Here is a 27,799-nt window from a genome sequence, read left to right as displayed (position 1 = left end):
TAAAACATATCATATATATATATGAGATATATATATATGATATATATCTCATATATATATATATGCAAAATTTAAGTTGCTAACCTTTTTGTCACTGATGTGAAAGGAAAACATTTGTAGATGGTTTGCTTACCAAAAGAGTATACTTCCCAAGAAAGCAAGTGATACTTAAGAGATTTCCATAGTTCTTATCAAATTTATTCTTGCTCCTAGGAATTTAGAATGAGTTATTTTTATATGGGGAGTGAGCGGCATGACTTGGCAGAAGATGTCACTTGACTAGCAACGTCTTAGATAAGTGACAAACTATTTTGAATAATGACAAGAAACCACGTATAAAATACTAGAACCAAGAGTATTTACGTGGAGGCTCCCAGTTGGACAAGGACTCCATAAGGCCAAGAGCTGCTGGGTTGGGGAGGGGACGGGGTTTAACTGATAGAATCAGGCACTCTAAGGAATTAAAAGGTGTTCATGGGTTAACTTCTTAGACCTTCCAGATAAGACATTCGAAGGAGGCTTCTTCCTCCTTTTTTCCCTCGCTCCAAGAAATTTAACAAGACTCAGGCAAATGGTGAGGCTGGCAGGCTCGGGACCCAGCAGGGGAGGGGCTGTTCCGGGGACCAGCATGCTTGGGGCGCTCTCGCGCCTTATGCTCCTGAGCTCGCACAGTCAAGGCCGGTTAGTAATGACCAGACCCAGCAGACAGTCTGCAGATGCTCCCTCACCGTTTGTCCAAAGCCTTCTTAAGGTAGTTGGCAAGTTTTTGCCAGCCCTGGGGCCAGGCTGCTCAGTCTGTACTGGAAATTTGTTTAGGATGAGCCCTTCTTTTGGCCGGATGGTCGCCCCCAGGGCTGGGTACCCAGTGTCAGCATTTTAGCAAAGGGCATCTGGTCTCACACTGGGGTTGAACATGACTTGCCTTTTCTCATTGGGGTTACTTCTTCGTGCCCAAACCAATGCCCCCGACCCTGGCCTAAAACTGTCTCCAAGGCTGCCCCCACCACAGGTGGAGTGGCTTTCCTGGAGCCCACCAGAGCCTCCTTGGCTCCGGATTCTGCAAGGACAGTTGTCTCATAGGTAACCATGGCTGACATTTCAGGTGTGACTCCGGTCCTGTCGGTTTGTCCTTGGAGATCTTTCTATGGAAGGAGCTGAGTCAAGTCCAGACACACGGCCAGTTAGAAGGCGCAGTGTCTGCCCTGAGCTCATTCCTTTTCAGAGGAAGGAGTTGGATCTGAATGTTTTTCCAGGCATCTACTTGTCATCGACGAGTGGTAGTGATCTCCCAGACACCTCTCTGTCAGGAAAGACACAGCAGTGGTTTATTTGCGGCTTGGCTTGGTAGTATCGGCCGCCCTTTTGTTAATAGAAGAGCCCTTGCCTCCTTTGAAACTGCCAGCTGATTAAAAGGCAGTTTCTCTTCTCGCCCAGGAACGAGCATCTTTGCCTGATAACCCTGGTATGGGGACACAGTTGTGTTGGGGCTGGGGTGGGATCGGTGACTTTATCATGTGGCCACCTCCCATCCATCTGGGTTCCACACTAGGGGATTTTCAGGTCTGAAAGACCCCGCTCCCCATTTCCTCCTGAAGCCGAAAGGAGGGGTGGGGAGAGGCCGCCGTCCTGAGCGGCTCATTGTGTATGTTCCAGAGTCTCCCCTGCAGACCCCCGCTGATGATGGATCTGAGGAACCGGGCTCTGAAACCTCGGATGCTAAGAGCACACCGACGGCCGAAGGTGGGCCCTCCTCTCCCTGCTGCATTCAGACAGCCGCCCCCTGCCTCCAGCCTGCGCTTAGCCATGCTTTCAGCCCCGCGTGCTGCCCTTCCCGGCTGCGTCTTCTGCCTCCTGTCCCTCTGGCTGAGAGTCATGCTTGTTCCGTGCTTTGCAGGATGGGCTCGGGCCCCAGAATGTGACAGGAGCCAAGCCCTGCTTTGATGTCTTGCTGACCAGGGCGAGGTTTGGGCAACTTCGTCGTGTGTGCGCTTTGAGGTGGCCGCATTTGCAGAGGCTAGGATCTGCAGCAAAGCAGGGCCTGAGCAAGGCTTCACAAAGCCCCTGTTCCATGTGGATATCCTCCCGCACTCCTTCAGAAGCCCCCACCTACTTTATCTTCTTTCAGGAGCCACCAGGTCCCAGAGCAGCCTTTGGGCTAAAGAAGGGGCCAGCTCAGTGCACATCTCCAAGCTCACACGTTGGGCCTGGTATGGTTTAGTTTCCTTCATTTCTTCGGCTCTGGGCTTGGTCCGGGCCTCTAGACCTTGGCCAGGGTGTTCGTTCCAGCACATCTCCTACCTTATCCTCTCTAGACCTTTGGTGTCCAGGTTATTATAAAGCTCCTCATGTATTTCCTGAAGAGCTCCTTGGTCCCAATTTTGACCACCTGCTCTTGCTTCCCATCTATGTCCATCAAGACTGCATTTGATTTCAGATCATGGAAAACGCAACTAGCTGCAGCATGGATCTGAAGGGTCTTCTGTGTCTCACGTAATAAGATGTCTAGAGGGCAGCAGGTCCCCTGGGTCATCAGTGCTCTTCTGTCTTTATCTGCTGCCATCCTGAACAGTTGGATTGTTGCTCCATGGTGACAAGATGGCTGCTGCACCTCCAAGCATCACATCTGCTTTCACAGCAAGATGAAAGTAGCCAAGCAAAGTGGCCAAAAGGGCCCTGAAACCAAATGTTTTTCCTTTTTATTAGGAAAGCAAGAGTTCTGTGACAAGTCCCAGCTGGCTGACCCCCACTTATGTCTCATTGGCCAGAGCTGAGGCTCATGGATGCCTCTGGCTATACGCAGGAGGCTGGAACACGGAGCATTTTGTTTTCTGACTCACTAGTTGCAGAAATCAAGGGAGAGGGGCATTGAGAATGGCTTTTGAGTAACCAGTCGATGGCATCTGCTCTTGCATCTCTCCATACATCCCCCAGGAGGCCTCTCAGCACTTCTCCTGGCCCTGCCCATGGCTTTAGAGGCTGTCACAGGATGAAAGCCTGGCCCAGCATCTCCCAAGTGTCCAAGTGTCCACTTTTGAATGAATTCTGAAAGCGACTGCCAAGTGCCTACAGACTGCTTGGCATAAGGGTGCGTCTGTGGGGGAGAAAGTGGGCAAGGCCCTTCCCCCGTGGTGTTCAGCCTAGTGAGGAAAATACCCATGCCTAGTGCTCGTTGCTCTTCTTCTTAGGGCCAGTGATGCAAGACATTTCCCGCTGATCTTGTTAGGACAGTTTTGCAAGTTGCTACCGCCCTGTGAAGGCCCTCAAAGCCTAACGCCAGACTTCATGGCAGCCTCCCAAATCATGGTTTTCAGTGCTCCCGTCAACATTATTCTGGAAGAATCTTCCAGCCAAGTCTCGCTGCACTCTGGATGCTGTACATGTGTGGGCCCCAAGAGCTTCCGTTCCCACCCCGCGGGGAAGGGGACCCTGCGGGCGGTGGGTTTTGCCAGGCTGCTCTGTCTTCTCCCGAGACGACCATAATTAAAATGGGTTCCATTTGACTAACTGACTCAGACTCTTGGAAAGCTTTCAAAACTGACAACTCCTTCTGTCTGCCTGGAACAGCCTTTGGGTGTGCTAGGGCGGTGCTCAGGGAGGACTGCGGATTTGGTAGTGTTCACCCTGACGAGAGGCAGATAGCCGTTCCTGGTGGTGGGTTTTTACCTCTGGCCTCTGCTCTGAAGGTTGACCATTTGTTGTCAAGGACTGTCCATTGCCCCCACCTGCCCAAGGGAGTCTGTGTTTCCAACCATCAGTCATGGGCTCAGGGGACAGGGGGCTTGGAGCTGGGAGCAAACTTGCTGGTCACCTGGCAATGACACTCCTATTTCCCAGATGAGGAAACTGAGACCCAGAGGGCAAAGGTCTTGCTCCAAGCCTCACAGCGATCATCTACTCTTCAACATGCCTTCTTTCAAATCTCCTGGGCCCACCCCCAGCAGTCTCTCTCACTGCAGTGTTGACATGGGGGCTGTCCCCAGCAGACGGCCTGGGTATCTCACGAGCCAGGGCCACCAAGCAGGGTACGAATGTGCTTCCTTCGAAGACATCAGGCTCTGGGCCTGCTTTGTGGTGTTGCTGTTTTGCATGCCGCTGAGTCCCCTTCTGCCTCCCCGTCCCTGCCCGCTCCCACACTAGAAGTAAGGTGAGGGGTGGGCCTGGCTCCTCCCAGCCCCCCCTTAAGGAGACTCTCGGTTTGCAGACGTGACAGCGCCCTTAGTGGATGAGGGAGCCCCCAGCGAGCAGGCGGCCGCTCAGCCCCACACGGAGATCCCAGAAGGAGCCACAGGTGAGGGTGACTCCCATGGCGGGCGCCCGGCTGCCCTGCATGGAGGAGGGGTGCGAACAGTGGTGATGCTCTCCCCAAGTGAGGCAGCCACGTGGGTGGATGCCAGGGTCTGGGGTTCTTGGGTCGTTGCGAGTTTGGTGCCTTGATGCCCTGTTGCTTCCGTGGCTGCCTGCCAGCCTCTCAACGGACGGAGGCCCTTCTGGAGTCTTTCCAGCTTCCCTTCTCCCGTCTCAGCCCACACACCAGCTCAGAACTCTCGGCCAGGTCCTCCGAGGCAGGCGGGGACAGATTCTGCCTTCTTCAATCCCCAAGCTCAGCCCCGCCTCCTGCTGGGACTCTGCCCAGTGACAGAGTCCTCTCCTAGTGGGCAGTTTACTGCCAGGGCCCCCCCCCCCCAGCACGTGGCAGGGTCTTAATGGGACAGACCCTAAGGAGTTCAGCAATGGGATCTAGCACCCATTTCTAGGACTGTTGCTTCAAACGTGTTTGCACAGAACAGGCGTGACCGGACTGTCCTGTCTCCGCAGATGATGGGAGTAGCTCAGTCACGGCGCCGACCAGAGCTAGCGAGATGACCCCAGGGCCGCCAGGGGCCCTCAGAGCTGCCCGTGCCCTTAGGAAGTGGCGCGCTCGGCCCAGAGTGCTTGCTGTCATCCCCTTCTCGCCCTCCTCTTTGGGTTTCCGTAAAGACTCAGCGGTTGGCGTGGCGATTTGGGGGTGGCTCAACAGGACAGGCGGGAGAGTGCTGGACGGGATTTCACCAGCGGTGGAGAGTGGGGGAAACGTCCCCAGATGGGAGTCTCCTTTCCTTCCTGAAGACAGTGCTCATGGCAGCCACTTGGGAAACTGCAGCCTTTTCTTGGGGCTCCATTTGTGGAGAGCACCACCCCCCACCAGGCAGAGGTCCAGCAGCACCCGCCACCCCAGCTCATCAAAGTAGTTTCTGCTTTGTGAGTTGGTCTTTTGAAATGGAGAGAGGCGGGGCCTCATCCCAGCGGTGAAGGTGGCTTGAAGGCCGGGGAATGACTCACGGACTGAGATGTTGGATAACCCGATTTTTGTCTTCCCCGTCCCAATGCAGCTGACTCGGTGGGGGAGCCCTTCTCCTCCCAGTGTGAAAACTGTAGCCTGCTCTTGACTTCGTCATCTCTCCTCAGTAACCGAAAGTACTCTCGTCTCCTCAGTGGCAAAATGCAGTCTGCGAGCGCTGCGCAGCGTGTCCAGTCCGATGCGGTAGCCCAAGCTGATTCGGGGTTGCAGCCCTCCCTTCTGGGCCTGGGGAAGCGGGGGAGGCGGAAGGCAGGAAAATTCGTCCCGGATTGGCACTACTGGGAGTCAACTTCACAGGCTCTGCTGTGTTTAAGGTTGATCTCTCTCGTGGGCGCCTGTCTGGAGCACTTCCAGCCCCTGCATCCCTGTTATCCCCCCGCAGGTCCCTCCCCCTGTACTGGCTTCCAGCAGACACTTCTCTCTCCTCAGCCCCTTGGAATCTGAAGATACACCCAGCCTTACTGTGCCAAGGCTGGCTTCCATTGGTGGCCTACCGGCCCCGGTCCAAGGCACCTCCAGCGACTGCTGCCCTGGCCTGTATCAGGTCTGTGGGAGACACACACTCTTTGCCCAAGCAAACCTGGGGTGTGTTGACTAACCTCATGGGCTGAAGCCACGCCCCTTCACTCTACCCCCAAATCAGGGCCAGCCCATCTCTCCTGGTTTTCCCAGGTGGGATTCTGACAGCAGTCCGCCATGTCTCTAACCCCAGGGGACACACACCAAGTATCTGAGTGGTGCCTTGAAACTGTTTCAATGGGACTGTGATGGGAGGTGGCCCCGTAGCTGTCCTGCACACTCCCAAGCCCCGCTTTCCACCTTTTGCATCCTCAATGAGGTAGAGAGATTTCAGAGTTGGGGAACTTGTTTCCAGCTATCGTGTTGGATGCCCTGTACCCTAGTTTAGTCCTTGCTTGGGCGTGTCACAGTTGCTGTATCTTGGCGCACCGATGAAACTTCTCCTTGGAGGTCCTTTTGGGGGTGTGGTGTGGCCACCCCACTGCAGGAACCCCTGCCTTGTTGGGGTGGGAGCCCCTTTCTCTGGGGGCTTCAGAGAAAGAGTGACGGCCCAGCCACCATCACGCATCCGACCTGCCCCCTTTGGTTTCTCTGGGGACTCCCTTGCTGGGAACTGGGAGGGGGGAATATCAGAGTTACCAGCAGCTTTTAATTTCTGACATGCGCTCAGGCCAAAATAGTCAACCCTGCACTGGCCTGTGAGTGCAGCGACTTCCCAGCGCCCCAGCAGTCCATGCCAACGTGTCCCCCTCATATTCTCAGTCTCCAGGACTCCATGCCATTCAGCTGGACTTGCTGTCAGTCCAAGGCTTTCTATCATGGCCTTGTCAGAAACTCAGACCACATCTGTGCTTGGAGCTGCCTCTCCTGGACGGTTGGCTGTTGTTGAATGACATGGAGGTGTCACCATTTGACATTGGGGGTGGCACAGTGTCGGCTGGTGGGGGCCCAGAGGGTGGTCACATTCATGGCCTGGCAGATGGGGAGCCCACTGCCAGCCGCCTTCTATCCTCCCTGCAGCTGTTCTGGGACGGCCTGTGGGCTAGCTATTTGTAAGGTCACTGTGCAGCTGTCCAGTGACCCTGAGAATCATCCTTTTCCCTCATCCATGCTTTCTAGGGTGGGCCCAGGCTGGTCACTTGGCATTTCTGTCATAGGTGTAAAATCTTAAACATCGCAGGGCTGGGAGAAAAGACTGGTCGCCGCCCAGCCAGCCACTTGTAGACATCTCTTCGGGGTGGTGGCTTCTCTGTCCATGTCCGTCGGGACACGGGCATTCTTCTGGGGCCATGAGGCAAGCGTGCGTCAATGTGTAGCAAAGTTGCTTTATAGACCCTTTCTTCTGGACACTGGTATCCGTTGTCCAGAGCAAAGTCCTGGTTCTTCATGGTACAGAAATTGGCATGGCTGTAAAGCATACTGATTTGGGGGCTGTCGGAGATGTTGTCTCCCTGAGCAGGAGCCCAGGACATCCTCAAAGCTGCTCTCTGGCACCACTGACCCCCTTCTAAGCAGGGGCCCCTACTCCTAGCATGTGGTTAGAGGTGTTTGCCCCGTCATTTGGAGACAAGAAACCAAACAGCTTTGGGGCGCCTCCCATATGCCCGGCACTCAGCCAAACACATTCACTCAAATTCTCGTATTAACCATCATTCCCGTCGTACGAGACAAGCCGGTATCATCACCTGGGGGTCTAGATGAGCACATGGGCTCAGAGAGGTTAAGTAAATGGTGGTGCCTGGTTGTGAACCCCAGCCTGACTCCACAGCCCTAGATAATTAGTGCTTCCTTGTACCCTCAGTGCCTCTGGAGCCCTGGCTGGGGCTGGGAGCGCACCTGCCGCTCAGACCTGGTTCCGGTCAAAGGCTGAGCGCAAACTGGCTCTCTGACCTCACCCCTCCTGTGTGAGTGGGGCACTCGGGCCCCTGCACCCTGTGGAGAAGGTCTTTCCTGCAGGATCATGGTCATGTGGAAGGGGTGTGGGTGCGGTGGGGTTCACTAAGTGCTTTCAGCCACATCCACATCCCCAGCAATAATATTTGTGAAGAGCCGGAGGGGCCGCCCCTTGGTACCTCATAAGATGTGCCTTTCCTGAATGTTCTTGGAAAAATCCCGGAAAATGCAAAGAGCTTTGTTTCCAGCAAACAGTAACTATCTTTGCTTCTATCTTCTTCATTTGCTGACCATAAAACAGCTGAGGAAGCAGGCATTGGAGACATGCCCAACCTGGAGGACCAAGCTGCTGGACACGTGACTCAAGGTCAGTGGGCTAGAATCGCCGACCAGGCGTGGGGGTTGGGAGGGGGGAGACAGAAGCACTCTGAGGGGTTCCACCCTGTAAAGACAGTCTGGACCCAGGCCCGACTTCACGAGGCCAGACTTCTAGGAGTAGGCGCTCATCAAGGTTGGGCTAATTAGATAAAGAAAGAGCTCTAGTCCCTTTTTTACCCCCTTAACACAATTTCTGATTCCTAAGCTGTTTAGTGGGAAGTCAATAATGTCCCAACAGAAACCCAGAGATGCAGGATGGGTGATTTCCTCTGCAGGCTGCCCTCTATCCTGTCCCAGGAGGAGGGCCTCAGCCGTATCCCCACCCAGCAAATTCTTTTCAACTTTCTCCTGGGCAACCTTCAGACCTTATTGTGATGCTCTCTTCTCAGAGACCCAAACTACCGTGTTCCAGGAAGCCAACTTTCTGTGAGCATTTAGCACACGTGTTTTAAGAACTTAATTTTATAAATCCTAAAGATTCCTTAATCTCAGGAAATGGAGACCTCTGATAGAAAGGGAGACCTTTAGGTTTGTTTTCTATCACTCGCCACATCAATGAACTCAACAGTGAACTGTATCATGGGGAAGTTTCTAGATTGCCAAAGAGCTAGGAAGACCCTGTTCTTCTCTCCAGAAAGTGATGTGGGATTTGTCCAACATGGGGAAGTTTCTAGATTGCCAAAGAGCTAGGAAGACCCTGTTCTTCTCTCCAGAAAGTGATGTGGGATTTGTCCAACATTTGGTGCCGCTGCTGGGACCCGCTGGCATTAGGAGGACCCTGGTCCCAAAGAAGGGTCTCGCTGCAGGTGTTTTGAAGCTTAACTCCACAAGAGAGGGGTCTGTGCCCCAGAGCGGGCTGACATGCTCAACTCACGTGGCACAGAGAGGCGTGTTTTCATTTTTAGGCTTACAAAGAGCTTCAAAAAATATTAGAAGGGATAATGAATGTAAGGGGGAACCCTAGCCTGTGCGTTACGAACAGACCCTGCCTCCTCTTTCTTTTAGGTCATGGTTTTCAACTTAGGTAAAATGAAAGGCTTTTCTAACCTCTGGAGATGATCATTTATTTCCATAGAAAGAAGTGGATTTGAGTTTTTACCCTACGAATTTTTTAAAAAGATTTTATTTATTTATTTGACAGAGAGAGAGAGCATAAGCAGGGGGAGCGGCAGGCAGAGGGAGAGGGAGAAGCAGGCTTCCTGCCAAGCAGGGAACCTGATGCGGGACTTGATCCCAGGACCCCAGGCTCATGACCTGAGCCGAAGGCAGATGCTTAACAACTGAGCCACCCAGGCGCCCCTTCCTACACATTTTTACTACAGGCTATGTGTTTCTGCCCCTATGACATATTCCATGCAATGAAAAGATCAGGCCAATGTCTTTATTTTTGTGCTCACTGACTTCTTCCATTTTTCCGTCAGTGTCCTAGAATCGCGAAGATACAAAGATAAACACCAGATAGACACTGGCTGTGGGAAGTGGGCACCAAATCCGTGAAACATGGAGGTTTCTACCTCTGCTCCCAAGACCAGCACCTCTTGCCTTGATGCAAACTGCTGGTCCATACTGACAAGGCCTCTGCCCTCCGGTGAACCCGTGTGAAGTTTGGACACATGATCCACAAACACATCTTATTTCCCAAAGACCTGTTATCTGTTTTCAGATTTAGGAAGAGCCACATAATGACAGCCCTGTTACTCGATCTTGAAGTTTCTGCGGCGGAAGGCAGCCCGTGTTCTTGAAGAACCTAAGATAGACGAGGTTGCTTCAGGATGGCACCCAGGGAGCTGAGTGTCAGGTGTAGGAAGGCCTTACCCGTGTCCTGCTCACAGCAGGGTACACCTTTTGTCTGTGTCACGAGGACCGGGGCCTCCTGAGGGCGAGGTGAGGGGACTGTTTATCCGGAGTCCGGAGGCCTTCCCCTTGGTGGGCCAGATACTGTTTACCTCGGACCACGCCCCCCGCCCCTCACCCCCAGATGACTGTGGTGTTTACTACTTAGGAGCACCTCATAGCACCTAGGAGCCACACGGACTGTTCTCCTAGGCTGGCTCCGGCCTCTGGAAGTCTATACATGAAGTTAGGTTCAGTCAAACTCACACACACACACACTGTACCATCAAATACTGATGACTTTTCAAGGTGTGTTTACTGTTTACGTTTGGGGCCTTTGTCTCTTTCGTCATGAGGGTCGTTCACAGTCTTCTGGTATATCAGTACAGTCACATCCTGACCACGAGCAATTTCTAGAAAGCTCTGGGAGGAAAGCTCTTTCCAGAAGGCAGGGAGACCTGGCCCACCATGGAGGTGTAGACAAGCACCTACTGTGCACGCAGTCTCCGGCCTGTCAAGCTGGTTGGTTGACGAGGCGTCGTGGCCTTGAGACACGTGCTCCGATTATCTGTCCTTCCCACTGTTTTTTTCCCGGGGACCGACGGACGGCCCCAGTAAGGTGCCCGTAGACCCCGTGGAAAGCAGAAATGAGATTGTCTTCCTGACACCAGTTTGCTCGTGTCATGGGCATTCCCTTGCCTCCCTACCCTGAGCTCCTCCAGTACCCTGAATCTTTGGGGTCCAGTGCTGGAGTTGTATGGGTTCTTCTGTGGAGACTAGACGCGAGGTGCAGAGGTTGGGAATTAAAACAAACAAACAAACAAAAAACAATAGAAGATGTGGGTTAGGAGTACCAGAGAGTGTGACTCCTGTCCTTAATACGCTCAGGGCTCACAGGAATGCCGCCTGCACGGGCGAAAGAGTGAAGTGTGCCCTTCACCAAGTGCTAATCGTGGGACGGGCTGAAAACTGGTCTCATTGACAACAGTAACAACAGCAGCAGCTTTGCCACGCAGAACCCTTTCCCACCACAGCGGCCAGCCTCGCCTTATAGATGCAAAAGTCCCCTCCGTGATCCACAACCTGGATAATCTATTTATAGGAACCTTGTGGCCGGTCTGTTAGCAAAGACTCGAGCCCTGGTGGTGATGAATTTGGGCATTTTCCAAATCGAAAGGCAGACTTGGTGTATGGGCAACTGTTGGTTTCATTTGGCAGAAAGGGGAAGCAGAGAGAGGGAGAGAAAAGGGTATCCTCACTGCCCCCAAGCCAGGGCCTAGCTAGAGGCCAGAATCTTCAGGAAGCTCAGGGTCCCTAGAGAGAGGGAGACGCTTCTGTAGCCTAGGAGTTTCAGCACGAGGCAGCCCTACAGCGGGGCTGGCAGCCGTGGAAGTGCTGACATGCTCTGAGCCCACCCAGAGCCCGCGAGAGGCAGAGGACTGATGCTGGTGCTAGATGGGGCCTTGGAGGTCACCCAAGTCTGAGCACCTGTTTTACAGATGAGGAAACGGAGGCCCACAGAGGGGAGATGCCTTGCCCACCCAGTGTCGCCCGGGGAGTCCATGTTAGGTAGACCAACAGAGCTCTCATTCTGAGCAATGGAAAGCAACAAGGATGAGCCCAGGGTGCGCGCTCCTCTTTCTTTTCTGGCTGGGCTTGTGATGTTGTTTAAATGTCCTTTTCTTATTTCAAGAGTGCGTTCTCTCTCTTAAACAATTAATGCATCCTTGCCAACCTTTTGCCACCGCCGCCTCTTCAAACCCAGAGGAGCTGAGAGTTCCAGGCCAGCCAAGAGAGGTACCTGAGAGGCCCCCAGCCAACGGGCTTAGCTCTCAGGATCAGCCTGAACACGGCAGAGAAGCTTCTGGGGTCTCTGTGCTGCCTCTGGGGGAGAAACAGCCAGAGGCCCCTGCCCTGGTGGTCCCCTGCCATTCCCAGCATCGCCGCATCTGCGAACCATCTTCTCCAACAGGAGGCCCTCAGGAGCTCCACCAGGAGTGGGGACCCAAACCAGGGGCTGGGGTCAAGGGGGGTCTGGCCTTTCCAAAGCCCACCTCCCCTGGATGTCTCCAGATGGAGTCTGGGGTTGTCAAGGCTGTCCAGGAGAGCCTCCCCGGGGAGCCAGGGCACCGTGGAGGTGAGGCCGCCGACCCAGGCACCCTGGGTCTGACAGGCCAACGTGTGTCCTACACACCTGGGGCTGCCATTGAGCCTGACGGCCCCAGGAAGATCACATGCCAGCCTTTGGAGACAGAACCTGAGGACGCAGAGGCAAGTCGCCATGGCTTGGGGCCGCTGGAGCACCAGCTTGTGGGAGACCTGCGCAAGGAGGGGCCCCCTCTGAAGGGGGACCATGGCAAAGAGAGGCAGAGGGGCAAAGATGTCGACGAAGACCGCGACGTGGACGAGTCCTCGCCCCAGGACTCCCCTCCCTCCCAGGTCTCCCCAGGTCTTCAGAGCTCCCCCACCCGAGGTGGGCCACCCCCCCACCCCGCAGTTTCCAGAGGAGCCACTGGCTTCCCCAGTTTCCCAGCTGAGGGTGCCATCCACCTCCCTATCGATTTCCTCTCCGACGTCTCCACAGAGATCAAGGCCTCAGAGCCCCACGGGCCCAGCGCAGGGCCCACAGTGGAAGGGCAGGACACGCCCCCTGAGTTCACCTTCCACGTGGAAATCAAAGCCAATGTGCAGAAGGAGCAGGGACAGTCAGAGCTGGATTTGGAAGGGACTGCCCTCCCAGGGCCCCCCGGAGAGGAGCAAGAACCCCAGGGCCCTTCTGGGGGAGAGGACACAAAAAAGACTGACCTTCCAGAACCCTCTGGAAAGCAGCCTGCCACTGTTCTGCCAGGGAAGCCCGTCAGCCGGGTCCCTCAACTCAAAGGTCTGTGTCTTGAGCTCCTTCGCTCCTCCCTGGCGACCTCGTGTGGCACCTGGGCTGCGGGCACTGCCACTGAGCTTCCGGCCCCTCCTTGACTCCCGCTGCTTCCGAGGTTCCTCGGGAGTCACTGAAGCCGCCCCGCCGGACACTGCCGCTCACCCTCCCGCAGCCGCCTCCTGCCCTCAGGCTCCGGTAGCACGTGCTCCTTTCATGCTTGCCCGCCATGCTGCATGTCACCAACACCCCACCCAGCGCTGTCCACCCTGTCCATTTCTCTGGCCCCCCGAAGGACCCACGATGGTCCATCAGCCCACAGGTGGCTGGTGTGCTGCTCTCCGCAGAGCGGATAACAGCTGGTCTGCTTTTGAGGGCTGATTATGGGCCCTACAGTCATTGTCCAGAACCCTCCCGACCCTTCCAAGAGGGCATAATTAGCCCCACTTTGCACACGAGGAAGCAGGCTCAGAGAGATAAAGTCACTGGCTGAGGTCACCAGGTAGTAAGTGACAGAGCCCCATTCAGAATCCGGGTGGGTCTTCTCTGAAAGTCACACTCTTCCCTGTTCAGCATAGTGCCTTCCGGAAGGTTCTGAAGGGTGCCCTCCACGCCCAGAGACGCAAAGGGCATGAGCCTGCCTTCTGCTGCTCTTGTCCGTGGACAACACATCACATGCGGCAGATGACACAGACACGAGCATTTGGGGATAGCCCAGAGCCCAAGCTGAGCCTTTGGCCCAACAGGCCCCACCCCGTCTGCCCTCTCTTGCAGCAGGGGAGACGACGAGCAAAAACAAAACGTTCCTGTCTGAATCTTCTCTTCCTCCCTTGGGGGAGCCTGGGAACCCCTGTGCTGGGATGGCAGGGGCCTCAGGAGCACAGCAGCCCTTCGGGAGCTGGGGAGGTGGTAGGGGAGGTTCCCCCGTGTTGGCATCTCTGTCAGGAAGACAAGGAGGCCAGCGGAGGCCTCGGGTGCATTCATACATTTAGGACATCTAGTGTGTTGGAATTATTCGCAGGGCTCAGAAATCCCTCACTTGAGTGGCCAATTGCAAACATCTGTTACAGTGTTGTGAGATTTTACTTTCAAGAGAACTTTGAAATGTATGTAAAGGAACTTTATGTATAAAATTAAGGCCCTGAAAAATTCCTGTACTCTCCTATTTTAAAATATCCTAAATTCCAAAATAGTAGGAGACAAATAACTGTGACTTGGCAAATTATAATAGTGTTTCTTGAAGTGGTGTTTTATTGAATACTGGCTATTGATAGATGTGTCCAGGGGAAAAGGAGTTCTGTGGTCCAATAAGTTTGGAAAAAAACAGGCAAAGCGAAGTTATGCAAGGTTTGCTGCAGCAGGACTTGTCAGAGCCTTTAATATTCTAATGCACACTATGACTCTCTGAGAAAGACACAGAGTACAGATTTCCCAGATTTACTTGACCTGACCTGCTAACATCTCCCGGAAGAGGACTTGTTCAGGAGTACCCAATCTGGGAAATGCGTATCTAGCAGATGCTTCTGTTGTGACACGGAGGGTGATGGTTGATTTGAGCAAAAGACGTGAATCGGGTCCACCTGGGGCTCTTATTAAAATGCATATTCGGAGGCCCCACCTTGAGCTTACAGAGTCTCAGGTGGACCCAGGGATCTGTGTTTTCTCAACTCGTCCTAGTGGTTCTGCTGTGTGGGACTGTGTGACAGTGTCTGGGCTAGACCATCAATCCAGGTCACTCCAGAAATCCAGTCTCCGGCAGCCAGCAGGAAGCTCCAGGAGACCCCATTGACCTTTCAGCAGGGGGGGGTATGGTACTGAAACCAAGGATGAAAGTCTATAATCAGTCTATAATCAGCAAAGAATGTCACCAGAAGGGAAGGATGAGCGCCTTTCTAGACACGAAAGTCACCAGCCGTTTGATCCTAAATTCCAGAGATGACCTGTAGAATGTTTGACGATAACTAGTCTGTAGCTAATTTGGGGAATCGACAAGGATTAGTCCCCGTGGGAAGGCCCGTAGATGGCGAGAAGACCCTTCCTGGCTGGTCATGGGTGGACCAGGCTTGTCAAGGGCAGGGCTGCTGGGGCTGGACACCATAGCCGCCCTCCCCCCAGCCATTAGTGAGGGACAAACTCCAGGAAGACAACTGGGGGACAGCACGAGTAAGGGATCCTGCAGGGGGTCGGAGCGTAGCTGAGCTGCTCTGGGTGTGCCCAAGGTTCTCCAAATGCCCCTCCTTGGAGTGAGGTTGGTGCCCCCTGGGAGAGGCAGACCCTGGAAGAGACAAGGAAGGAGCCTATGAGAGATGAGGTCTGCACTGTCTGCCTTCCCTGATCGCCCCGTCACCCGCGTGTGCCTGGAAGAGTTTTCACTGCGTCCCCTCTGCATGTCCCCACCCTTGGCCAGCCTGCTGCCCCCTCTCGTCAGGGTGCGCCAAGCAATGACCCCAGTGTGCTGTGTGGACACTAACAAGGAGAGACAGATTCAAGGGGGGAAAAAAATCCACCGGGTTTCCACCCAGCCCAGCCGAGCAGAACACACTGTACCTATCCGGGGAAATCAGTGCAACCGCATCCAGCTCTTTCCAGGAGCTCTGCAAACAGGTGTAACATACAATCTCATTTTATGTCTTATCAGCTCGCATGGTCAGTAAAGGCAAAGATGGGACTGGACCCGAGGACAAAAAAGCCAAGGTAAGCTGACAAAAACCACAAACCTCTGCCAGCGTCAAGTTTATTAAGAAGCCGTGCTTATCTGAATTTTTATATGTAACACGTGGGGAGCCTCTGTCACCGAAGGATGACTGTCATTTAAAAAATGCTTTGTGTTTTCATGCAAACTGTTAAAATTCCAGCGTTTATCTACTTTGATGCTTATGCCAGGGAAGGGCGGTCAGCAGGTGAATGAATTCATGCTCCTAATTGCAATTCCGTTAGCGTAGTTGAAACAAAACGTTCATCGTAAACAAAGATACACTTGAATTTTCTGCAATAAAGTTTGAATTTTGCACTTCTTAAACTTGCCACTGCAGATCCAGGCTCAGTGAGCATGTACGTACACATGCATACTTAAGGAGTAGAGAAAATACCATTTATTCAGGTGGCTGAGGGAACATTGATCAAGGAAGCGACTTTTAACCTAAGGTGGAGGGTTCTGGGAAAGTCCTAAAAGAGGGGACCTACGAGGCAGATGGGGAAGGAAATGTGAAGGAGAGTTGCTGAGGCAGCACTGGGAATAGCATTCCGAGGAGCAGGAACAGCACAGCAAAGCCCAGACACGTGAAGAAATGATACATGTTCTGAGAATTCTAGGCAGGTGGGTTGGTTGCTGTGGAGCTCCAAGTGGTGCCGGTGTGCTGGTGTACGGTGGGAAGGAGAGTGGGGGAGGGAAAGCGGATACACGCCTCAAATGCTCAGTGGACAAGTGGGCAGCAGTGCAGTAGACGCCATCTTGAAATCTTACCAAGGCGCCAGTTTGACACAAGCTTTAGTCAGACGTCAAAAACCAACCTGAGGTATGGTGAATGGAGCCCCTGCTCTCACCAAAAGCGCCTCCAGAACGGTGCGGGCTTTCTCAGTGCTTCCTGTCAGCTGTAGTTTCCTCCCATAATGACTGCTCCTCGAAAATTCTCCTGTAACTGCGCAGTAGAGTTTCCCCAGGAAAATCCCTCTGTGGCTCTAGATGAAGACCTATTTTCTGCAAAGGCATCTAAAATTTCCAATATAAATCCTGCCCAGAACATCTGGGTCTGAATCCATCCCAGAGCCCTGGTGGGGTCCTCAGAGGCAGAGGGTAGCTCTAGGAGTTGGGGAGCATGTGTGGTGCCTCCCCTCTAGGAGGTCAGGGTTTGCCATCATAAGACCTGGTGAGGCAGCCCGAGGGTCCTGCGTGGACCTGGGCAGCTGGGCCCTAGGGACACAAAGCCATGGCAAGAGCTGCTGGCCAGTCGTGCCCCACATCAGGGGAGTCCCAACCTCAGGCATGCATGTATTCCATTCATTCATTCACATGCACACATGGGAACAACATCCCTGTCCCGGACAGCGAATGATCTGGTCTTGCACGACCCTGGGCCAGGTAGGGAGTGCCGCCCCAGAAGGGGGCCTGTGCACCTGGGAGAGGAGGAGTACCCACCCCCAACTTTTATCATCACCAGTTCCAAGACCTTAGCCTGGGTCCATCCCCTCACACCTTTCCCCACCCCCTGGGCCTTCCTCCTTGCCGAGGCTGACCACACAGAGTGCCCCACCATTTTGGTGGGATATCTGAGGACAACGAAAAAACAAACCCAAGGTCCTCGCTTGGTAGCTCTGACTCCCTCTTGGAAACACCTCTGGACTAGGCCTCTCAGTCTTAGGCCTGAAGGTGTGACCCCCTTTCTCCTCCTCCCAACACACCCCCTCCACCAGGGCCAGTTAGGACAGACCATGAGTCCCAACCATTGTCCATCACTTTCCCCCTCCTCAAAGGGGCAGCTCCGTCTCTGAGGCCATCCAGCCCCACGCCCTCTTGTTGGGCTACCTCACCCAGGCTCTTTCGTTAGGTAGAATGTGTTCAACACTGAACATCGGCCAGATTAGGATTTAACAGGTAGTGTGAAAGGTTAGTTTTGTTTGAGACTTTAATCAGAAAGTGTGTGTGTGTGTGTGCGTGTGGTGTGTGTGTGCTTGTGCACATGTAACCTGAGGTATAAGGCAGAATCATTAAGATATGGGATAGGCGCAATCCTGATGTTAGCAAGTGTGAGACTCTCGATGTGGCAGAAGAAGGCCAAGGGTTAGCAGGCCAGCATGAGTTCCTCAGCTGCAATTTAACAGAAAGTGGGGCCCTGCTGACCCATGACACCCTGAGGATGTTTTCTTGAAAAACATCCTAAGAATCCTATGCTTTGGCGATCTCCATGAGCTCTTTGGGCGTGAAAAACCTTTAAACCAGTAGTCTCCAAAGTGGCAGGGGTGCAGCACAAGAAGATCTAAAGGGCCAAAGAACATTCTAGAACTTCTATTGATTTTTTTCCCCACCTCTCTTTTAAAAGATCTGCCATACATAAGTTTTATGAGGTACATGGTGTGTTGGCATTGTAGCATATGTATTTAACTGATAAATTACTACCAGGACGTTAAGAGCGTATAGCCACTTTCGGTCCTTAGGGATCAGAAGGACGGATGAGGGTGCACAATCCAGACAGTTTGGAGATCACTGCTTTAAACCATTGCCTGCCTTGTTTATTTTTAGTTGCTGTCCTTTTTCAGTTTGTTCCCCTCCCCCATGTGCTGACTTTTATTTTGATTTTATTTATGTTTGTGTTTAAGACATCCACACCTTCCTCTGCTAAAACCCTGAAACCTAGGCCTTGCCTTAGCCCCAAACGCCCCACTCCTGGTAGCTCAGACCCTTTGATCAAACCCTCCAGCCCTGCTGTGTGCCCAGAGTCATCTTCCTCTCCTAAACACGTCTCTTCTGTCACACCCCGAACTGGCAGTTCTGGAGCAAAGGAGATGAAAGTCAAGGTAAGGAAACCACCTTTGAAAAGAATCAGGCTGTTCAAGTATGGTTTTCAAATGGATGCTGTTTTTAGCCACAAAGACCTTCCTTCAGAGAAACTCTTATCTAGAAGTACCACGTAGAACTGTGAGCTTTCTGGTATACCGGGACAAGGGGGGTTGTGGCACTATTTTTTTTTTTTTTTTTTTTTCCCCCCGCTGACCTTAGCCCCCTGAACACCCAACAGGGCCTAGTCTTGGGAAAAAGGAAAAAAAAAAAAAAATCACCACCCTAACTGGGAGTGCTTCTAGAGCGCCCCCTTGTGGGTTGGGTACAGGGCCACCACGCAGAGCCTGTCCTGCAAGGGCTCTCCTGGCCCCACCTTGAACCATCCTGTGATCTTTGGTGAATGTCAGTTTCTTTTTTGAGTTTGTGCTATGTGTCAAGGTCAAACCCAGTGACTGTTCCCAGTCAGTAGACGGCTTGCACATCGGCTCTTGACCGTTGGGCAGTTTGCTAATTGGCACCAGCGTTCACCCCGCCAAGGGCTCTTAGCGTGCTCAGGAGTCATGGAAGCCTAAGGGTTGTTTGGGACAAAACAGAAGAATGACCTAGCTCTGTTGGTACCCAAGGTCAGGTTCATCAGTGTCCCCAGGGGCCTCTGGTGAAACCAACCACGATGAATCCGGTGAATCCCTGTGGAGGGTCGGAGAATGGCTGTCCACACGGGAATGTCCTGCCTGCCCATGAGCCCCGGGCCGGTGATGAGCTTGTTTGTCCTTCTAAGCTCTGTGACCTTTTTATAAAACACAACACCCCTCCTGAGGAAAGCTCACCTGCGCTCTTCTTCCAGGAGCACTCGGAGGTGAGGGTGCTGGGCGCCTGGGTGGAGCTGGGGGTTCATGTGCCCGCAAACCCCTGACATCAAGGAAGACATTTGTGACATCTAGCAGGGAAAGGGTCACCCCAGTCTTAGCCTCATTTTGAGTCAAGGAGGTTGAGTGGGGCTCACATGGACTGCAGGTGAGTCACCTTTTCCAGACGTGAACACCACGATACCGTGCTTCGGTTGACAGGGGGCAGACGGTAAGACTGGAACGAAGATCGCCACCCCGCGGGGAGCGGCCCCTCCAGGCCAGAAGGGCCAGGCCAATGCCACCAGGATCCCAGCGAAAACCACGCCTTCCCCAAAGACCCCGCCTGGCACCGGTAAGACAAATGTTCTCTGGACACTAAGTCAGGGGCAGCTGTCGGTGGGTGCCGTCCTCATCTTGGAAGGCCCCTGGCGGTGGGTCACTGCCGGTCACGGATGGCACACAGACATCTGCAGCTCACTGAGCACCTGAGCGCTCATTTTCTTTCTAAGCCTTTGGACAGTTTTCCAAGGTCGATATTGAATCCCCACTTTTGAGCGATGACGAGATCAAGGCCTTAAAAATGTGCACGTATAAGTCTAAACGACTCACTTCAAGCATGAGGAGAATGCAGGCGTGGGACTAACTAAGCGGCAGGAGAGGGGGTGCTCTGAGTTTCTCTGACCCCAAGCCCGGGTCGGGGGCGTCCCGCGTGGCAGCTCTGTGTCTCTGGAAACAGAGCAGCAGCCCAGTTGGGTCCCCATGGGTGACCTCACACCAGCTGTGGCCCCCGCTCAGCTGGACTTGCTGGACTGGGCCCTTTGGCAGCCCCGAGCCCTCGGCTGGGCACCTGTGTTCTGCCCTATCCCCCAGTGCTCCTGAGAGTCAAGCTTAGTTAGTTCTGAGTCCTGAGCAGGCTTCCGTGGAGCAAATCTGCTCCCGGTGGCACTAGAAAGAATAGTTGCCCTCTTTGGGTTTGGGAGACAGCCCGGCTGAGCTCCTCTCCCTCTACCTCCCCGGGGGCCCTGTCCTGGGGGACAGGAACTCAGGGCATCTGGCCTGCCTTGGCTTTGGGGAGGTGCCCAGGGCTCTGAGGACTTTCACAGGCCTAGAGAAGCCGGCACTGATTCTGGGGTCTCTCTGCTGGGCGGGGGGCCCCAGGGGGACAGCTCAGAGCCCTCTATCTTATCTGCATGCGGTGATGTTTGCCTCCTTTGCCCTGGGGTGCTTCCTGCAGGGGTGCTCAGCTCACCAACACCCCCTGGGTGGCTTGTTCCTGTCAATAATTCATACAGCATAAGGCTAATTCACAGAATTGGGGTTGGATTTTATACACGACTCTCATCCTGCTTTTCTTCCCTTGGCATCAAGCCCGTTGACTCACACAACTCACAGCCCTGGGAACAAGAATGTGCCTTTCTCTTTGCGTCTTACCTGCGTTTGGGTGGCAGCTTGTGGGTGGGACTGACCTCTGTGGGCCACCTCGACCTGTGTCCTGCCACCAGGAGGGGTCGGGACCCCTGCTCCCCAAACACACTCCTTGCCTCGCTCGCCTCTGCTCCACAGCCTGGCTGGTGCCCGCAGCATGATTGACGATTTCACGGAGGCCCCGTTCAAGCTTGGTTATAATGAGGCTCCCTGTGGATTTTTCTTTTTAAGCTACCAAGCAAGTGCAGAGAAAACCACCCCCTGCGGGGGCCAAATCCGAGCGAGGTAATTCGGGGGCTGCTTCTCTCCGTGGGCGCTCGCTGTTCGTGCGTGGCTGTCCGTTGGCCTAGGTTTTGAGAGGAGACGACCTGCTTCTTGAACCTGAACGTGGAACCCTCCGAATTCCTGTTCCGCATTTTGTGGCTTAAGCAGATGCATTGGTCTGACGGACCTTTCTGTTTGCATGTGTTCTCAGGAGCCTGGGCTGAGGCTCTGGGGGTGCAGGAAGCACGGACATGTGAAGTTCCCACTGACATTTATTAATGAGGGCTGTGAGGGCTGCCCTCCGCACTGGATGCTTGCCCTCAGGTCAGCCCTGTGAGCGGTGGCCACTCTCCCCATGGTCCAGATGAGGATGCAGCCTTAGGAGGCTGAGGGGCTCATCCAGGGTCAGTCTGCCATTAAGTGGCACAGAAGGGATTTGCAGCCACCCCCCAAGTCGCAGTGGACAGCCTTTGTGCCTGGAGGCAGGAGCAGAGTTGCGGGGGGGCTGAGCCTGGGGCGGGGGGCTGAGCCTGGCGCGGAGGCCCTGTCTGTCATTTCTCCGATGTGGAAAAGGAGGAAAAGCTTGGTTTGTCCTGTTGCCACAGAGCTTGATGACCTTAGGGACGTCCCACAGACGAGGAAACTCAAACTAAAAATGGCAGGACTTCCCCTTCCTCCTGATGAGAGAAATTGCCTTTTCGCTGCTGCCCCTCACTTCCAGCCAAGAGCTGCCCTTCTCCAGGGTGGGGTCTGCAGGTCCTGGTTTGGGACACATGGTTCCCAGGGCAGGGGCTGAGTCTTGGGGAAAGAGCAGCCCCAGCAGCTTCCTCGCAGTGGGGAAAGGTGCATGGATCACGTGCATCGGCGTAGGGGGCAGGGAGTTCTTAGAGAGGGCAGGGCAGGGCAGGCAGCACAAGGTGGCATGGCTTGCCGGGAGAGCTGGGGACAGGGGCACACAGGGCAGGCGTCCTGTTCTGGAGCCCACGTACCCCAGAGGGGTTGGGGAGGCTGCACAGGGCCTGCTGCGAAAGGGGCCTGGAACTTGCTGAAAGGGTCTAATAGAGCCAGACAAGGGTGGCCCCTGGTCCTGTCACCATGTCACCCCTATTCAAGGAAAAGCCACAGAGGATGGCACTAGAGTTTTTCAGAGCACATCTGCATGCATCCGTGCCAGGCCTCCCTCCCCACGGGCATGGTTGTTATTCCCACGTTCCAGCTGGGGCGCGGAAGCTCGGAGAGGGAAGGTGACTTGTCTGAGACCACACAGCTAGCTGGACCTAGTCTCTTGACGCCAGGGCCATGGCGCAGAGCTGGTCCCTTCTGGAAAGGGTACCCGCCGGTCCTTGGTGACGGCGCGGTTTCCCCCCTGGGAGACAGGGAGTCTCTGTCCCTACAAGACAAGGCCTGGAAGAAGAGAGAAAGCTCTAGAAATGAGGTCAAGGGCAGCCTCCTGCTGGCTCAGTGCAACCTCCCACCTCGTTCCCACCTGCCTAATCAGCCCTGGGTCTGAGAGTGGGCCCTCAGGACAGGCAGCCCCCAGGGTCTTTTCTGCCTCCCCCCACCCCACCCCAAGCGATGGCCTCACCGCCTCCTGTCTCTCCAGGTGAATCGGGGAAATCCGGGGATCGTAGCGGCTACAGCAGCCCCGGCTCCCCAGGCACTCCTGGCAGCCGCTCCCGCACCCCGTCCCTGCCAACACCGCCCACCCGGGAGCCCAAGAAGGTGGCTGTGGTCCGCACTCCACCCAAGTCACCGTCTTCGGCCAAGAGCCGCCTGCAGACCGCCCCCGTCCCCATGCCAGACCTGAAGAATGTCAGATCCAAGATTGGCTCCACGGAAAATCTGAAACACCAGCCAGGAGGCGGGAAGGTAAGGGCGCGCGGGCAGGGGCTGGCCCCAGGACGCCGGCGGCAGAGGCGGGCAGTGCACCTGCCCACACCCGTCCCCTCACACCCCGGTCCCTCCCGGATCTCTTCAAGGAAAGGCAGCTCTGGCTCAGTTCTGTGTTGGGGTCACCACCACACTGTGAGTGCCCTGCTCAGAGGACAGAAAGCACTGGTTCTTTCCTTCCCTGTGTGAGCCCCTGCTGACCGGACAGTCCCTCTGATCATGAGGTTGGTTGTGTCTCTGTGACCTGGGGGCACCCACAGAGGTTCCCCATCCTGTCTCGTGTTTAGAACATGACACGACCAATCTGTATGTGAGTCTCTCTGGCGTTCGTTGGACATTTCTCTAAGTTAACATTCTCTCTAATCCTCAATTCTGGGGGAATCTGGGGTGCCCTTTTGAACAACTGGTTCTTTGGGGCACGTGGGCACTCATGAAATCTTTGGGTTCCCTAATGGTGGAGAAACGTGAACTTCCAAAGGCCTAAGGTGGTGGGAGGTGGGGACTGACCTGGACCCCCAGCTCCTCCTCCTCTTGTCCCCTGCCCCCCGTTGTAGAAGCTTTGTAGAAGCTTTGTAGAAGCTTCCCAAGGCTGACATAGAGAAGACCACAGACGGGGCAGCTCATATAACAGAAGTGTATTTCCTCACTGTTCTGGAGGCCAGAAGGCCAAGATCAGGGTATTGGCAGGGCTGGGTTTTTTTTTGTTTTGTTTTTTTGTTGTTGTTGTTTTTGGGTGTTTTTTTTTTTTTTTTTGAGGTCCCTCTGCTTGGCGTGTAGATGGCAGCCTTCTTGTGTCTCACGTGGGCTTTTCTCTGGGTGCCTCTCTGTCCTAGTCTCCCCTTCCTAGAAGGACCCTGTCATACTAGATGGAGGCCCAGCTCATGAAAGGCCCTATCTCCAAATGCGGTCCCATTCTGAGGCACTGGGAGTTAAGACATCAGCATATGAATTTGGGGGGACACAGTGCAACCCTAAACAGCCTGCCCCCCACCCCGTACTGGTGGCGGGGGTGGGGAAGGGAGAAGAGGTGGCTCGTGTACGGGGGACCAGGACTCAGCTGTTGGGAGCACTGATGTGTTGGGCCTCCTGGGCACCCGTGATCCTCCTGCTGTGTTGGGGGGACGTTACAGAACCCAGAGCCAGCATTTTCCTTTTCAGTCAGAGCCACTGGTCTCCCCCCACAGCGTGGGCCGTTGGCACTATTGATGTCCCTCTTGGCTGGGACCTGGGTCACCATGAAGGGAGGGAGTCTCAGGGCTTTCTATGTTGGTGCCTTAACTGAAACCCTGAGCTTTGCTCCCTACGGAGCCTCAGGGCCTCCCCCCAGCCTCCCCCATCCTTGGGGTCCCAAAGAGTCCTGCCCAGCTGGGAGGTCTGGGTGCGTCTCCGGGTAGAGCCCCAGGGCTCATGGCCACTGGTCTGTGGTCCCTGGTGTTGGCACTAGACCCGTGTTAATTTTTCTGTGGTGTTTGCCTTGGCTGTTCCTTGTAAAGATGCCTGCAACCTTCCAGAAGGGGCTCTGGGGCAGCTGGGGTGTTTGCTTGAAGTTGACCCCTCTCTGAAGCTTTATAGACAGAGGGTTGACGAGGGGATGGGTTGTTCCCACGGGTGTCTGCACATCTCCCTCAGTGCCATGAGTGTCCCGCGTGTGCCCTGTTTCCATAGCATAGAGGGACCGCTGGCCCCTCGTGGTGGAAAAGGGAAAACAACCCCCGCCCCACAGCCAGCTCTGCACCTATGAGAAGATTGTGGGGCTGCGACCAGTGTCTCAGGACAACAATGACTGCAAGAGAGAAACTCTCCATCAGCAAACCGCCCCCCCCGCCGGCCGCCTGCGGCCTGTCACACACCAGCAAACACCCACCTCTTCCTGCCAGCCCCAGCCACACCCCCATCAGCCCAGGCTGCAACCCCCCAAGCCCTGAGTTCCTCTGAGGTTGGCACGGAAAGCGTGGGCGTCCCTGGCCCTGTTCCAACAGTTTGGCACAGACCCCAGTGCCAGGGTGGAGCATTTCCCACTGAGGACCCTTCCGGGGCCAGAATCTGCCCCTCACACCCAGAGCTGCCCACCTGTGGGGGGAGGAGTCCGGATGGGGGCAGCGACCTGAGGCTCTGGGTGGCCCAGTCCCCCCTCCTTAAGACCTCACTGTGCTGGGCGCAGACCTATGGCCTCACAATACTGGAGGGGTTCAAAGGGAGAGGAACACTTTATCTGGGGCTCCGTGGGGTAGGACTCAGGGAAGTGGCCTAGGGAGGAGGAACAGCTTCCCTTAAATCCCATGGAGAACCTAGAAAATTGTTGGAAACAAAGAAAACCTCAGCCATAACGAAGAGGAACACTAATCTCCAGGGGAAACGAGGAGCCAGGAAACAGGAAAGAAGGCACATGGGATCTGTGGGGATGGCTTTCCAAACGCCTGGACTAAAGGTTTCCGGAGCTTTCCTTGAGATTGTTGGGGCCCTGGGGCCTCCTGTGGGGCCTGCCAGACAGTAAGGGCTCAGTGGGAGCTTATTTCAACCGCAAAAGGGCCGGCACTGTGAGTCTGATGAGTACTGTGACCCCCTGCATAGGTGGTCCCCTAAAGGAGGAGAAGCAAGAGGGTCCAGTTTGAAAAACCTGCAGAGACTGAAAATACCCAGGATCGACATAGATCAGTGACTGGGGGAAAAAAATGTAAAACATCTGTGCTCTGCTTTATACTTTGCTCTGTTTTCATGATTTGCTACTATGAGCAGGTGTTGCTTGAAGATTCCAGAACAGAATTATTTTTAAAGGAAAATAAAGATAGTCACTTGGCCACTTGAACAGAATCAGCTGAATCCACCAAAGGCTGGGGGAGAAGGCAAGGCAGGCCAGCACCGCAGACCCGTGCACCTGCTCCCCGGGGCAGTGGCTCTCCTTCCCCTGAGAATCGGGTGGGGGCTTGGTGGAGGGAGATAGGAGATTCTTGTAAAAATCCTAGTGCCACAGCCTTCCCCAGGCCCATTAGACTCTCCCAGGGAGCCTCCCAGGTGTTCTCAATGTGCAGTCCCTGCTGAGACCCGGATTCTCACTGGTTCTGACCTCGACCCCTCCTAGGGTCTCCTGTGCTTCTCAGATCTGAGGACTGAGCACAGAGGGAACCACAGGGGTTCCAGGGACCATCCAGAGTGGGAGAGAGATGGAGCTCACTTGGGGCCAAGGCCTCCTGGTCAGAACTGGGGCGGAGCCTATGGCTCTGAGGATGTCCAGAGCAGTCCTGCAATGCTAGGGCCCCAGGCAGGACAGAAACCAACCGAGAGAGCCAAAGGGTTCCCCCTCCGTCCTCCGGAGCTTTGGGCTGCAATATTCCAGGTGGCCACAGGATGGCAGCAGAACGCTGTGTGTGTCTCCACGCGGGAGCGCTGGAGCGCTGAAGACTGTATTTTTAAAATTCGTTATATTTAGCAACAGGGTCCCAGTTCTCTCGTAAAAAGCACACAGAACATTTACGTGAAGTCAGTTAAGTCCGTCTGTACCTGGGATAGCCTGCCTCTCCTGGATCAGGGCCAGGGATTCAGCTGAACCTGAGCTGAGGGGCCTGGCCCTGCAGAAACCAGGCTAGGATCCTTCCCTGGGACAGCCCTGTAACTCCCAGGCCCTCCGGGCACCTCTCCCTGTGCACAGCATCTGTATCTCTCAACAACCTTGTGTAAATCCCATCATAATAAAGATGCACCCCGTACATCGACTCTAGGGGTGCCAGGCTGGGCCCAGCCAGCACCAGGCCATGTTGGAGACAGGCTTTGCCAGGGACAACTGGTGGACACTGGGCCAGACTGGGAGCTCCTGAGGGGAGGACTGGGCCATCTGGAGCATCTTGAAAGCTCTGAGCCCGCACTGAGTCAGATCAAGGCCTGGGGAGCATTTGGCACAGCTCCAGGTCCTCAAGGAAATGGACAAAACCAAAGGGAGCTTCTCTTCCTGACTCAGCCTCTCCTCCCGGATCAACCCTGACTGCAGGAATTTCTCCCTTGACTGTGAGTCCCCTGAATCAAAGTTTGGAGACTTGAAAACATCGTTCTTTCCTTTGATGAGGATTCTCAGTGTCTGCCCAGAGCCGAGGCTTAACATCCTACATGTTGCTGTAGCCGAGAAATTAAGTTTCTGGATTTCAGTTTCATAAAGCCAACCCTTTTAGCTCCCTTCTGAAAATCTAACACTTCGTAATGGGTGTTGTCTTAATTTGACGACTAACAGTAATTCAGGTCTTCTTTGTAAATATCCTTATGTCTACTGCCAAATCCCACAAAAAAAAATTGTTGCCCTTTTTGTGGGATTGGAACGAGAAGAAGCCACATTAAAAAAAAAGTCTATGTACATTGCAGATCTTGTTGCTTAATATCGCTAACTTCATTTGGTGAATTTCTTAAATGGATTAGTTCAGAAAACAAGGTAATCTTTGTTGCAAAACTGCTAAGTTTTCTTTGTCAGATAAGGAGGGTTATGGAGCTCCTCATGGTCCCTGTTTTGCCTTGACTCAGAGTTCAAGGTAGTTAGTGATCCGTCTCATCGTCAGTCTTGAGGACCTCTCCTTTGACTATTACCCTTTTAATTTTGTTGTATTAGTACTTTGTGTGTGTTTGTGTGTGTGTTTTCTAATACTAGACAGCCCCAGTGCCTTTTGTGAAAGCAAGCAAGTCTGCTTCTGGGACTTAACCAGTGGAAAGGGATGAGCAAACCATGATGTAAACCCTTCTGTGGGGACAGAAGGCGTTCGGGTCCCACTCCTTAAATCTTAAAATCTGAGGGTGGCATGAGCTAATTCAGAGACGCTGTGCCGAGGGGCGGCAGCGAGTCCTTGAGAAGCTGTGTGAGAAACCCTGTTCCGCTTGCTGCTCCCGCTCCTGCCCGGGCTGAGCCCTACATCTCCTCCCCGGCAGGAGAGAGGGTCGTTGGTACTTGGTGTTTGAGACACCCAGCTCCAGGACAGCTGGGGTGAAGTGTTGTTGTCACGTAGGTAGCCTGTAGTGAGGTCTTGATGTGAGAAGGTCGCTGAACCCCTCGGGGCCTCAGATGGTCTCCT

The 27,799-nt window shown here is 54.3% G+C and overlaps 1 protein-coding gene across 15 annotated transcripts in view; it reads left to right on the top strand.

The window, feature by feature from the left end:
* The window catches only part of MAPT (microtubule associated protein tau), a 93,219-nt gene that overhangs the window by 54,479 nt on the left and 10,941 nt on the right, over positions 1–27,799 (top strand). For 4 of the 15 annotated variants that reach the window (XM_032870937.1, XM_032870939.1, XM_032870938.1 and 1 more), the window contains exons 3-9: positions 1,654–1,740; positions 4,202–4,288; positions 8,052–8,117; positions 15,472–15,527; positions 18,147–18,344; positions 19,395–19,527; positions 22,468–22,733. In XM_032870937.1, the coding sequence (XP_032726828.1) occupies positions 1,654–1,740; positions 4,202–4,288; positions 8,052–8,117; positions 15,472–15,527; positions 18,147–18,344; positions 19,395–19,527; positions 22,468–22,733 (893 nt within the window). Of the gene's footprint in view, positions 1–1,653; positions 1,741–4,201; positions 4,289–8,051; positions 8,118–11,609; positions 12,843–15,471; positions 15,528–18,146; positions 18,345–19,394; positions 19,528–22,461; positions 22,734–27,799 lie in introns of those variants that run through there. The other 11 variants (XM_032870944.1, XM_032870942.1, XM_032870947.1 and 8 more) reach the window with 8 other exon arrangements.

Source organism: Lontra canadensis, unplaced genomic scaffold (genome assembly GCF_010015895.1).
Source record: "Lontra canadensis isolate GAN:19392208 unplaced genomic scaffold, GSC_riverotter_1.0 scaffold41, whole genome shotgun sequence".
In the NCBI taxonomy this organism is placed as follows: domain Eukaryota; kingdom Metazoa; phylum Chordata; class Mammalia; order Carnivora; family Mustelidae; genus Lontra; species Lontra canadensis.
The sequence above is the reverse complement of the archived record's forward strand: the minus strand, read 5'-3'. Positions and strand labels throughout refer to the sequence as shown.